Below are 13,270 nucleotides of genomic sequence, written 5' to 3' on the forward strand. Positions count from 1 at the left end.
TTACTGACTGGTGACCCTGGAAGGTCGGCTGTGCTGGGACTGCCTCCAACATAGAAAAAGTCATCAGACCCCAGCATGGTATAATCTTCTTGCGTGTAGCCCGTTGTGGTAAGAATCCCATCCACTGATATTGTTACCTAAATAACAAAGCACAGGGAAAGGACACGCTATACTCAGACCTAGATACTGTAATCCTGGGATATGCCTGTTTTGTGTTTTGTTTTGTTTTATTTTTTTGTTTTGCTTTTTGCCTTTTTTTTTTTTTTTTCTCTTTGTTTGGTTTTTATTTTTAGACCTATGGCGGAACCCATTTTCATGTCTGTTTGAAGTTTATTCTTGTATTCTATTCAACTAGCCTAAGAGATCTAAACTACTTAGAGTTAACCGATTAGTGAACTAGTGTCAGCATCATCCCTACTGCAACTCAAAAGTTATTTAGCAGACACAAAAATGGTGTTAGTAAAATGCTTCCTAGGTTAGTTTTGCTGGTGTACACATTAGTAAAGTTTAGTCGTCTGTTATTAACTAACCACAACGTGCACCTAGTTAACATAAAAGGCGCAAGCTATTTCCAGCAACATCACTCTTTGCTCTATTGAGCAGCACTTGTTCAGCATGCAAGTGCCTAAGTCCATGCCAAAGGGGAAGAAAAGGCAAAACAACCAGTAGAAGCGGCACACGCTGATGTGCACATGCAGGAGGTACAATACAGTTCAGAAAGAAAAGGAAAGAAAAAGGGGAAGGAAGAAAACCAAAAAAAACCAAAAAAAAAACTGCTTTGTGATGACGTAAACATGAGTGGGTGTGGCATCTCCAACATTCCCAAATCAAGTTTCCATGCCATGCGTCATGAATGGTTAGAGACTGGCTGAGCCTGCGGTCACTCGGGCCAGCCACCATTTTGTCTTATCCCGTGTTAACCACAGCTGGATGCAAAACGTTCGAAACGTTAACGATGCCCCTACAGGTGAGTTGGAAAACAGAAGTTGACAGGAACAGGTAAAAAATAAGAAGGTCAACAACAGATGAAAAGAAGGAGGTCAAAGTAAGCAGAAGAGTACCAACCGCAGTTCCTCTTTTGTTAATGATGTCTACAGTTAAAAGAAAGAAAGAAAACACACGGCAAACCCAAAATAAGAAACAATTAGAATGATATCTACCGAACAATGTAGTTTGTTTACCATAGCGTGTCCAATGCCTGAGTGCTTTGTGGAGAAGGGGGGAGAAAGGAAATTAAAAACTGTGAACAGAATAACGATCGTTACTTAAAAAATATGATGGTCTCTACCATGTTAGTACATTTTTTTGATTCAGGTAACGGTTAGTAGAATGAAACATTCCATGAATGACATGTTAGTTATTAAGCATGTTAGTAACATAGAAAAAGGGCAAAAAAATTTTACAAGAAAAAAGCAGACTAACAAGTAGGCCTCCCACAGAGGTAATATTTTTCCTGTGGTTATTGTTCATAACTTGCTACTAGACAGAAACAGACACACGGCAACATTCCCTTTGTCTTCCTGGGTACATCTGAGAGACCTTCTAAAAGTCTAAAAGGGATTCAAAGGCCTAAAGCTCATCAGCTGACCACTGCCGCTCTGTGCCCATAATTGATCCCTCCCCCACCCTGGCCCACCCCATCCCCAGCAAATTAGTAGGAATCGGTTGGCATTGCCCTGCTACTCAATTTTACAGCATACAAGGACTCCTCCTCAACTCCAAAACTTCCTTCGGTCATATTGATGGACTTTAGGGTCACAGTTTACTGCAATGAAACAAAGCAAAGATCCTGACACACAGAATGAGTAGAATGGATTTGTTTTAAATCTGTCCTGCCACACATGCACCCCGGCTGTATAACTACAGTGTCCTTTGAGCTACCAATTCGCACTTTGGTTTGTGACCTGAGCAAAGGCAAATCTAGAAAGTGGGTTCCTCCAGCCCCACCCTTCCTTCTGTGCTCCTTTCAAATGAGCCTCCGGTCTCTTGGTGAGGATCTGAGAGACAAAATAAAAAAGGAAAACCAAAGAGACAGACTTATAGAAAACCCATGGTCTGCAGCTGCACTGGTGGTGGGCAATGACATCCCAAGGCAGTTGTGAAGCATGCAGGGCACCTCCCATGTCAATAAGGCATCAGAAAGGTCTTTGGGGTTCTCAACAATCTTTCAGTTTTACTTGTCTGCCTTAGCTAAACTAAATCTCTGCTCCTGAAACTCCGTTTTGCTTCTTTAGCTCAGAGAATTTAAGCCTTTCAGAAGCGGGAAAGAAAAGGTTAGACAGGTAACAGCTCAGAAAGAGAGGGCTGTTTTAGTAAAGGAAAACCAGAGGCAATCAGGTCATTCTGCAACTGTTCAGAGAAACAACAAATATGTTAAGGATATTAGTTTGAGATCAGCATGTACTGCAAAAAAATTAGTCACTGTCAACACCGAACAAAATGATACATTGTAATATAAAATTTGAAGTAATAACCGAAACTTATAATGTTCAATATATAAAGATAATCTAATCACTTTCATCTCTATATATACTGTAATAATATCTCAGTTAAAACATACAGTATATGTGAACCCATTGATTTAGTAAATAGTTGATATTTTCCTAGTATATAGCCTCTTGCAAGAATTGTTTAAAATTACAATCAAATAGAATGGGGACCTAGAAGATGAACTGGTCTCTCTGGAGTTATCTAGGGCTTAACTTAAAGTGTCTATGCTAAAAATACAAAATATCTTCATACACAAATTCTTCAGGAGATGTGTAAATCCCCGAAGTCATTTTATTTCTCCTTAGGGACTTTTCTTGTCCCCATTTTGGGACTGGGGGTGGGAGGAGTAGGGATTGATACAATCCCAAATCACAAACACACTGTATTTTTTTTTACTACAAAAAAGGAACTGTGATTTAATGACCCCAATGTGCATGCTTCCAAATGATCACATGAAAAGTATAATTTAAAATCAAACAAACAAAAAACCAAAAACACAACAAAATCACACACATCACAAGAAGGGCAGGTCGCAGGGATATCCTTGCAGCCCTCCGGGAATTGTCATATGTCGCTGTATCAGAATAGCCTTTGGGCCCCAGAACTTTCTAGATATGCCCCTGCTCAAGTATGGCAGGAAGATTCACTTCAGCAGAAGAAAAAACTAATTTGTAAGCGACTCTGAGGAGCCCTGTATCATGTTGTTAGGGTTTTCAAGTATCACACACACAGCTGTAGCGAGAAACAAAGCCAGTTACTCTCTTATCCACTGCGCTGTTACCTGACGCAGATTCCTGGTGACTTTCACATCATGCCAGGCATTATCATTAAACTTTCCATTCACGGGCTCCACTAGTGCTTCAAAGGCCCCTGATCCCAAATTAATGACCAGAGAGACAGCTCCATTTTTCAGGGCAAGATTGACATAATCGGCTGATTTCCCGGTGTGAAGCATCAGTCCATTCCTCTGAAGGGTTTTAAAGGACAGAGTTATTTCATCACTGCTGCTTTGAATGGGATTTTGAGATAAGTCGTAGCAGAAGTATTCAGATCCCTTGAAAGTGGCAATATATTCTTCTTTTCCTAGAGGAAAGCAGATAGGTACATGTATAAGTAAAAAAATATATTACACAAGTCAGCAAATCTTAACAGAAACAATAACTAATCAGCTTCAAATTAACTCTTTGCCTAATTAACATTCATGGTAATAATTCTGTCAAAAAGTCAAATCATACTGTAGGTGGCAGTATAATTTCAATAAACCTCCTCAGGTATTGGGCCATCAATTACAGTAGCTAAATCTGACATTCTTGAAAATTCAATTAATTTTTAAGTATCGCTGCAAGAGCTCTGATCAGAGAAAGTAGCTAGCTCTGTGATATCTCCAGGGCACAAATCAGGTACCATAAATGCATATTGGATGGTTCCACTCTGCTGGCAACAATGGATTCCAACATGTTTGCAACATTCTCTCCATCCAACTGAAGCGTTATTTTAATTTTCAGGGAGACATTTATATTCAAAGGTCTTTCTCAATAAAGAGCCACATATTTTCATCACCGAGAGACCATAACAAATTATCTGGTGAGTGGAAAGAAAAGAAAAAATGTATAGATTTTGGTCTGGGAGTAAATAGATCTCTTACAGAGCATGTGTATTTTTTCCCTCTAGATGGAGGAAACAGTGATAGAACATCTAATGGAGTCAGCTGGGTTGCTGATTCATTCCCTGGTCTCTCCAAGCAGATGGTAGGGCTGGCTTTTATGAGACTGGTAAGAATTCCAGCACATCATCACAGGGATAGCATGTAAATGAAGTTTCAACATTTTCTACTTATCTCAGTCTCTGCTATAGTTAGTAGTAACAATGCGGATCCCACAAGACATTAGATCAAACGTGGCTATTTGGAAAGAGCAGTCTTCTCCCACTGATGAAGTGATTTTAACCAAAGGAAGTGTGTAAGCTAAAAGCTCCCCTGACTTCCTAGGCAATGATGATGCTGTGCCAAGAAAAATGAGACAGTGTGGTTGGGAATCAGCTTCTGATAAGCTAAAAAAATAGAATTATAAGTGCTACCAGAGATCCTTAATCTGTTCCACTGGTAATATAGCATCTCTATTATGCCCACTTGAAAGTTCATATACCAGCTGGCATTTCATTCTTCCCCTGGCAACAAGTTTTTATTCCAGGACTATTTTCATTTGATAGTCAAAAAACTCATGTTCTGGAATCCGAGCTCAAATTAAGGTTTGAGTCCATCCGTGCCAGATGACCTGAATTCCTGGATGTAGAAACTGCCATAAGTGGCTATAGGTAGGCAAGTCGTGGCACTGAGTAAGATGGTGATCATCTAGGGACTTTCACCAGGGATTGAGTCCTGAAAGAATAGTCATTGACTACTAGTAAATTATTAGTAAAGATTAGCAGTCAGGCCAGACTGATCACATTTTGAGTAAGTCATAGAATATCAATAATAAGGTCATAGAATAAGTCAATCCATCCTAGTGGGTCCCTCCCATTCATACACTCAAAATATTGATTGAGCACCTCCAAATGTTAAGCCTAGTACTAGTCTTTAGAGATAATGGAATAAACAAAGCTCACCTAATTCCTGTCTCAGAAAGTTTATAGTCCAGGTGTCTGCTTCCCTGGTCAGTTCAATATAACAAGTGCTTCAATATTGGGCACTGGCACAACTAAGCATTCCGGTTATAGTTGGAGAAAAAATGTGGGCCAAATTATGAGTTTAGAGCCTAGCTTAGCCAATTGCTAACTTTCATTGGGGCAATTATGCATCTTTTTAAATCTCTATTTCTGAAAATGGTTAGTGATACCAATCTTTCAGGATAGGTCTGAGAAGAAAATGAGATAATGTTATTGCAGATATCTGGTACCAGTTGGTGAGTTGCTGAGGAATGGTCGATGTTCCTCCTTGCCTACCTAATATGACAAATGTAATAAACGATCCAAAGCAAAGAACATATGCCATACGTAATTATGAACTCTAGAATATTCTCTTTAAGATCAGAAACAGGACAAGGATTGTCACTATCAATATTTCTATTCATACTGTACTTGAAATCATAGTTAATGCAGAAAGACAAGAAACATATACAGATATCACAAAGGTTATAAGTAAAACAATAATATCAAATTAGCAAATATGATTGTATAAATCGAAAAACCAAAATTATCTACAAAAAATATTTGGCTTAATAAGATATAGTGGGAAGATTGCAGGGTTCCAAGTTCTGGGGACAATCAATGTTTCAACTTATATAAATAGATGTATAAATTCAATAAAATTCCAATAAAAATCTTGATTAATTTTTAAAATCAATGTGAAGAGCCGATTCTACAAGTTCTATGGGAAAAACAAATGCTCCAAAATAACCAAGATATGCCAGAGAAAAAAGATGAAGCAACCTGTCTGTGTAAAGATGGACATTTACTAGAAAATTATGGCAATTAAGAGAAGGCATTAGGATAGACAAAAGGAAAATAAAGTTAGTCAATCAAAATTAAAATACTCCTAAGCATATATGCAAATAATTTATATTATGTCGGGTATTGCAGATAAGTGAGCAAAGGATAGATTGGTTAATAAACAGGTCTGGGATAACTGGTTATATGAACAGAATGAAATTAGATCTTTATGTCTTTTTGTTCACAAAAGTCAATAGTATATGGACTAAGGACATACTTTTGAGAGGCAAATCTGTAAAAATTTTTGTGAGACAAGAAATTGTGGTATAAAAGTGTCAAAGGACACATAAAACAGGCATAAAAAGCATTAATGAAATAAAGATAAATGTATCCACATTAAAATAATGAACAGCTATTCATCGATAATACTATACAGTAGGAAGTTAAATAAAAAATTGGGAAAAAACTGTTTTCATTTTATATTAATCAGCAGAGGACTATAATCCAGGATATGACAAGGACTTCAATACATCAATATGAAAAAACAAACAAACCAACAATGGGGAAAAGAGACAAAACAAATTCATAGTAATTTCATAGAAAAATTGGTGCATATGGCCTAGATATAAATGAAAATATGCTCCATCCTGTTAGTATCAGGAAAAGGCAAAAACCAAACTGTATTTAGATTCCATTTCATAGTCATGAAGTTTACTAAAAATGAAAAGATAGAAAAGTTCCAAATTTTGACAAAGCTTTTAGAAGTATTCTTATTGACTGTTGATGAGAGTGCTGATAAGATGAAAACTGACCAACTGCAATAAGCCACATTTGGCATTATTCAATCCCATAGGAATTTTACATATTGTAGAGAACTTGGGTCTCAGCTCCAAGAAAATAGTTACCATAATCAATAAAAATGACATTCGCCAATTCCTTTCAATCATTTCTTACTGCTCAGTGTTCTGATCATTTGGTGATACATAGCCAAGTCGATTCTGGTTCATATACATATACATACATTATATGGGGAAGTCTTCAAAAAGTTGAGAAGATTTCATATGATCTTTTAATTTTACTTTTCCATGAACTTTTTGAAGTACCCTCATATATGATGAGATCCACTTATCTGAAGATGATATTAGCAACATTTTACAGTCCCACTGAATATTCAGAATAGTTCTTTGAACCAGAGGGAGTTTTGGGGATCCACTTGTAGCCAACTGTTTTTAGTTTACATTATTAAAAAAGTGAAACCCAGGGAGTTTAACTGACTGTCAAGTTCATATGCTGTGCCAGTAGTATTCTAGACTAGTCTCCTAGTCTAAAAACAGGACTAGAATTTAGCCTCTGTCTACTAACTCAGTTAATGTTCAATATGCCATGCCACCTTATGTCAGAAAGAAGTGATGCATAGCATTCTGAAAAAAAAAAAGAAAAACTAACTTGTTTGCAAAGATGTGTCTTAGTAAGGAAAGAATAATTATGTTTTGTCTACTTGGTTTAAGAAAGCAGAGAAGCATGTAATATTTAAAAAAATATTCCACCTAAATAACTAAATAATAATTTTGGGGGATTTGAATAGATTTGGCCCAGTTAAAAATTCTGTAGCATTTTATCCAAGTGATCTCATATCTTTCCAAGTCTGTGTAACTCAGAATGAATCTCAACAAAGGATTTTTTTTTTTGCCAGATAATGTGGTAGAGCCAGTGGGAAAAATAGAAAACAGGGTTTGCAATTCACTAATCACGAGCTTTGAAGTTATACAAGTGTAGGTGTCTTTCAACACTATAATATTCCTATTACTTAAAAAAGAAAATATATCGCTCCTTTTGTATTGTTTAGTTTCAAATTTAGGTAATTCAAATTTGTATTAAATGTAACCACATAGTTCAGGGAAAATTTACTCTGTGGAATATGCAGTTACTTGAAATGCCATAAACAAGACACAAATCTAAGCAGGAAAAATATTTTTTCTAAGTTCTCTTTCCTTGAAATATCATGTATACTACACGAAAATACAAAAATCACTCTATTTTCTACAATACATTTATGAGGATTACATTTCTTCTCATTCTTTGCTACCTTACAGTCTCTGTCATTAAGCTTTGTGCTATATCATATGCAAATACCAAGCAGAACAGTGAAGTTCATTATGTATTCCTGCCGCATACTTAAGGAATAGGTCTATATCGATTTTAAAATACAAGTGCCCAATATTTTGTGCACTTATAATACGTACTAAAACAATAAAAATTAAAAAGTAACTAGATCCACAGCAATGCATGTCTTAACAAATACGAGGGTACTTCAAAAAGTTCATGGAAAAATTTGTATATTCTTTTAAATCTGTTTTTTTTTTTTTCATGAACTTTTTGAAATACCCTCATACTTATATTCAGGGTATATAAAGAACTTATAAAATAATTTCTAAAATCAATAATAAAAAAACTGCAACAAACCATCTGGAAAAACAGAGAAAACACTTAAGCAGACACTCCACAATAAAAGAATATCCATATGAAAGATATTCAACTTCATCAGTCTCCAGAAAAATTCAAACTAAAATTATAATGAAATACTACCGCATTGCACGAGAATAAATAAAATAAAAAAGACAAAAAACCCGCAAAGCGTCAGTGAGGATGTAGAGCAACTGGAAATCTCATACATTGTTGGTGGGAACTACACTGTGAAATTGTTTGGCATATCTTTTAAAAGTGAACATATACCTTCCCTATGACCCAGCAATTCTCCTCGTAAGTATACACCTAATGAAAGATTATCAGAATAACATACCAGAATGTTTACAGTGGTACTCTGCATAGTAACCTCAAACTGAACACTACTGAAATACCAATCAATAGTAGAATGGATAAATAAAATGGAGTATAGTCACACAATGGAATATTAAATGACAATAAGAATGTATGATCTACAACTATGCAGAAATATGGATAAATCTCCCAGTATTAATGTTGAGTAAAAAAAAGTCAGAAACAAGTGAGAACATACTTCTGATTCCATTTATATAAAAAATTTGAAAACAAGCAAGACTAATCTCTGTTGTTGTAAAGCAAGATGATGGCTACTCTTGGTAGAAATGGAAAGGGAGAACTAGGAAGGAAACATCCTGGGGTACTAGTAATGTTCTGTTCTTGATTTGGGATTGGTTATGGGTGTGCTCAGAGTGCACAAAAACTAATTTACCTGTACACTTATGATATGTGCACTTCTTAGTATGTATAGCATATTTCAATAAAAAGTTTAAATAATCTGGATGATTGAGCATGATATGAATTAGTCTGATGAAGTATTTTCTTCCTGATTAATAGGATGATGTGAGCAAGACACTACTCCTACTAATACTATCATTATCAGTAAAAACTAAAATAATAGCAATACTAATAACTTCAATTGTCACATTTAAAAACTTTATAATACCTATTAATATCCCTTAATACTATTTGCTCTTCAGAGAAACCTCATAAGATTTAGAAAAAATATACAGGCTTCATGGATATAATTACATTGTTTGAAAGGTCATACCCTAAAGGTGTTGATTAATGGATTTATGTCAAGATGAAAATATATTCTATTACTAATCGTAAAAATGTTACGATAGCATTGAAGAAAAAAATTAAAACAAACTATTTAAAAACTTGGAGCACTTATCTAATACTCTATATTTATTTATTTTATGTTGACATACAGTTGGAGGAAGAGATCTAAGAGCGTGTCATTGGATTTTAGTCCTATTCAGTTTCCACCCCTCCATAACTTGGATGAAAATACACAGTTCTTGCTCATTTAGTTTCCTGAGGAAAAGTTTAATGGAAGAATTAGAATTTTATAAATTCTTTATGTGCTGACTGGATGAGCTGTCTTCATCAAATTTAAATTTGGTGGAAATAAACCTGAATTCTAATCTCAGGTCCAAAACCACCCAAATGAACAAGTAATACTATATAGGAAACATGATTTCTCAGCCACAGCAGGTAAAAGAAATAAAGCAAACTCTTTGGAGAACTCAGAACATGAACCAAGAGTGTGATGCAGACATTCAAAAAAGCCCATGTAAGCATGGGTTTCATTAATAGACAGCACTGTTCTCTGATCTAGTGGCAGCTCACACCTGTTATCATATTCCTATTTGGACATTCCTGATGGAATGTGTCTGGAATATCTGCTAGGATGAAAGGAGATTATATCAGGTCATATTTAAAAAAAAAAAAAAAAAAAAAAAAAAAACCTCTCTAAAGAAAAGACTTAAGGGGTATATGACAGCATCTTCAAATATCAGGAAGGATGTCCTTTAGAAGAGTAATCCCATTCTGAATGACATCAGGGATGTAAATAGAATCAAAGCAGAAAAGCTATGGAAAAATATATCCCAATATAATGAAAATTTTTCTCAGCGAGTTGCCCATAGGTCGAACATTCCATTTGATAGAAAAACAAATTTCTCATCCCACAAAGGACTTAAACATAACTGAACCACTTAATTGGATGCTGTAGAAGATGTTCAATCCTTGGATGGTAGATTGCACAAATGGATCCCTTTCAACAGGAATCACTGATTTCTACTTTACAGAAAGGAATGGTAGACAAAGAGAACTTAAATGACTCCCCAACTTCACATAGAAATTGATTCTCAGGACAGTGCTCCTTTCCAATACCTGTGCATAAGGTGTAATCTCATTAATTTTTTTTTAACTTTTATTTTGTCGATATACATTGTGGTTGATTATTGTTGCCCCTTACCAAAACCTCCCTCCCTCCTCCCTCTCCTCCCTCCCCCCCAACAATGTCCTTTCTGTTTGCTTGTCGTATCAACTTCAAGTAATTGTGGTTGTTATATCTTTAATTTGATCCTATGTTTTCACACTTTCCAAGTTCATTAAACTTCTCCACCAAGTAAGCAATCTTCAAGGGAAGTACCCCACATCCTAAGGACAACGATGCCTATGGTCAGAGAGAAGGCCCACTGTTCCCACTTGCATGAAGAATATCAGGCATGAAGAATATACATGCATACATGTGTGTGTATATATATGTGTGTGTGTATATGTGTGTGTGTGTGTGTGTGTGTGTGTGTGTGTGTGTGTGTGTGTGTGTGTGTGTGTATATAGATGTATAAAATCCCAAATCACGGGTTTGTAAAATTTCAGTATAATCATGTAACTGTAAGATTGTGTTCAACATAAACTAGAAACTAAAATCAATATACGAAAAAACAAATAACAACAAAAAAAGACATTTGAATGACAGCCCTGCTTCATTTGTTTTTCTTCTCTAGGAGTCAAATACACAAGAACATTGTGCGAAAAACATCCTTGACTAAACAAAGGTACACAGTAGAAGTTTACATTATTAAATTAAGTAATAAGCCTGGTCATCTCTGATTGTAAAGATAAAACAACTTTAGAAAAACAGAAAAGGAACATCTGCCTATTGAAGTTCAGTTCTGGTTAAATCCTTAGTTTCTAAGAAATCTAACAGAAAATAGCATGACTTTATTTGCCATAACTCTGTGTAATTTAGAAATTAAAGGAATCAATTGATTACTATAAGGAGAAATAGCTTTACTTTAAAGGGAGAGTAGATCACTCATTTCTTAGATTTTCTACCTGACACGTTGCGAAACATTCTGAAATTCTCAAATATGATTCAAACTATGTAAATTCTGAGGCTAAATTCTACTGTTTTGCAAAAAGAAATCAATATTTATAAAATATTTATTCCTCAAGTTTTTATTTCTCTTTAGGGAAACCACCAGGCAACCAATCTGGAAATAAATTGCCGAGTTCCATCAAATAGCTCAAAAGAAGACGCAGACTAGTGACAAGATACTCAAGGTCACTAAATATGAAAGCTTAAGAAGACTTGGATATTATTTAGTCTAACACCCTCATTTATTTGATGAACAGTGTGAAGACCTAATAGACAAAATTAAGGTCATATAACTAATTTGGGGAGAATCAGAATATAATCCTTGACCTCTTGATTTCATTTTCAAGCTCTTTCTTATTTCCCAGATATTGCCATGAAATTAACCTCCAATTCATGTCCAAAAGCTAAATGTGGCTTCAAGTGGAGCAAATTTCTCCAAGAGAAAATAGGACATGGTCCAAAACTCTAGTACAATAATTTTTCAGTCCTGCTGTGCAACTGATTTGCATTTGTTTAACTACAGGTTCTGGGAACCAAACAGACTCTATGCCTGTATGGACTGATGATCAGTCAGATCTGCACATATCATGTGACACAGGAAAAGTAATGGACAAACTCCCTGGCATTCACCAGGTGAGCAATATTGCAATTTCTGGTTCTTCTTCAGGATCAAGTCCCAACAACTAAGAATGTTAACAACTAAGAGTCTAGCATCTTTTAGCCTGGAGGCAATCATTAACACAACCAAATTAAACCATAGTTTGGTGAATATGGATTTTATAAAGATTCTCTGAAAGTACTTATAAATTCTCTGGGTGTCTATTAATGATTACTTAATTAAGAAGCAAATTACAGGAATACAATTATATTCAGAGCAGATTTATAGGTATTATATATTTATAGAAAACCCTTATTTATAAAATGGATATGGAGTAAATAATTTCAAGTATGAAACCACCTCATCACTAGCTTGGTCAGGGCAATATATACGGAACTATTTACTTAGTTTACCAAGCTCCACAGAGTAGTAAATTTATAATATGCTTTTTCCCCCCTCGAATGGGAGTGGGGCTGCCTCTAACTCTAAAAGTCTATGATTTAAGTTATACAAATATTTTGATCATAAAGTAAACTGTTCCAAATTATAGAATGTAATTTTTTTAATAGACACAGATGATGGCATCTTGAAAGATAAAAGCAGAGTGGATAACTTCATAGGGAAGAGGAAAGCATTGGTTAAAGTGGAATTGCCTAAAAAAATAATGATCTCTTAACACCTGCTACTCAAACTGTGGTCTGAGGGACACTGTCATCAACACTTGGAGCTTGTGAGATATTTAGAATCTCAGGACCCCTCTCCAACCTACTGATGCAGAATTTGTATTGTAATGAGATTCCCCAGCTGATTCTATTGTACATTAAAGTGTGAGTCCTACTGTTATAACAGATTCTTGCATTGCTGCAATTTAGGATATAATTTAAGTATTAAAGACAAACATATTGATATTATGGCACTTTTTTAAAGGGAAAAACACCTAGATCAGTTACATTGCATCTTTTGATTGGAAAAAAGAAGACTGGGGGAAAAATAAAGAATCAGAGATATCTGATCAGTGTGTAGATGTGTCAAATATCTATTTAATATGTACTCCAGGAGAGAGTACAGCCATTAAATCATTG

At 35.3% G+C, this 13,270-nt stretch overlaps 1 protein-coding gene across 11 annotated transcripts in view; it reads right to left on the reverse strand.

Annotated features, from left to right (window-relative positions):
• LOC134363293 (neurexin-1) overlaps positions 1-13,270 on the reverse strand; it is a 765,130-nt gene that overhangs the window by 665,275 nt on the left and 86,585 nt on the right. For 7 of the 11 annotated variants that reach the window (XM_063078883.1, XM_063078879.1, XM_063078882.1 and 4 more), the window contains exons 2-4: positions 3,272-3,573; positions 1,161-1,205; positions 1-137 (exon numbers count right to left, since the gene is read on the reverse strand). The exon at positions 1-137 is cut by the window's left edge and continues 25 nt beyond it. In XM_063078883.1, the coding sequence (XP_062934953.1) occupies positions 1-137; positions 1,161-1,205; positions 3,272-3,445 (356 nt within the window). In that variant the 5' untranslated portion in view covers positions 3,446-3,573. Of the gene's footprint in view, positions 138-1,160; positions 1,206-3,271; positions 3,574-13,270 lie in introns of those variants that run through there. The other 4 variants (XM_063078887.1, XM_063078886.1, XM_063078884.1 and 1 more) reach the window with 2 other exon arrangements.

Source organism: Cynocephalus volans, chromosome 14 (genome assembly GCF_027409185.1).
Source record: "Cynocephalus volans isolate mCynVol1 chromosome 14, mCynVol1.pri, whole genome shotgun sequence".
Classification (NCBI taxonomy): Eukaryota; Metazoa; Chordata; class Mammalia; order Dermoptera; family Cynocephalidae; genus Cynocephalus; species Cynocephalus volans.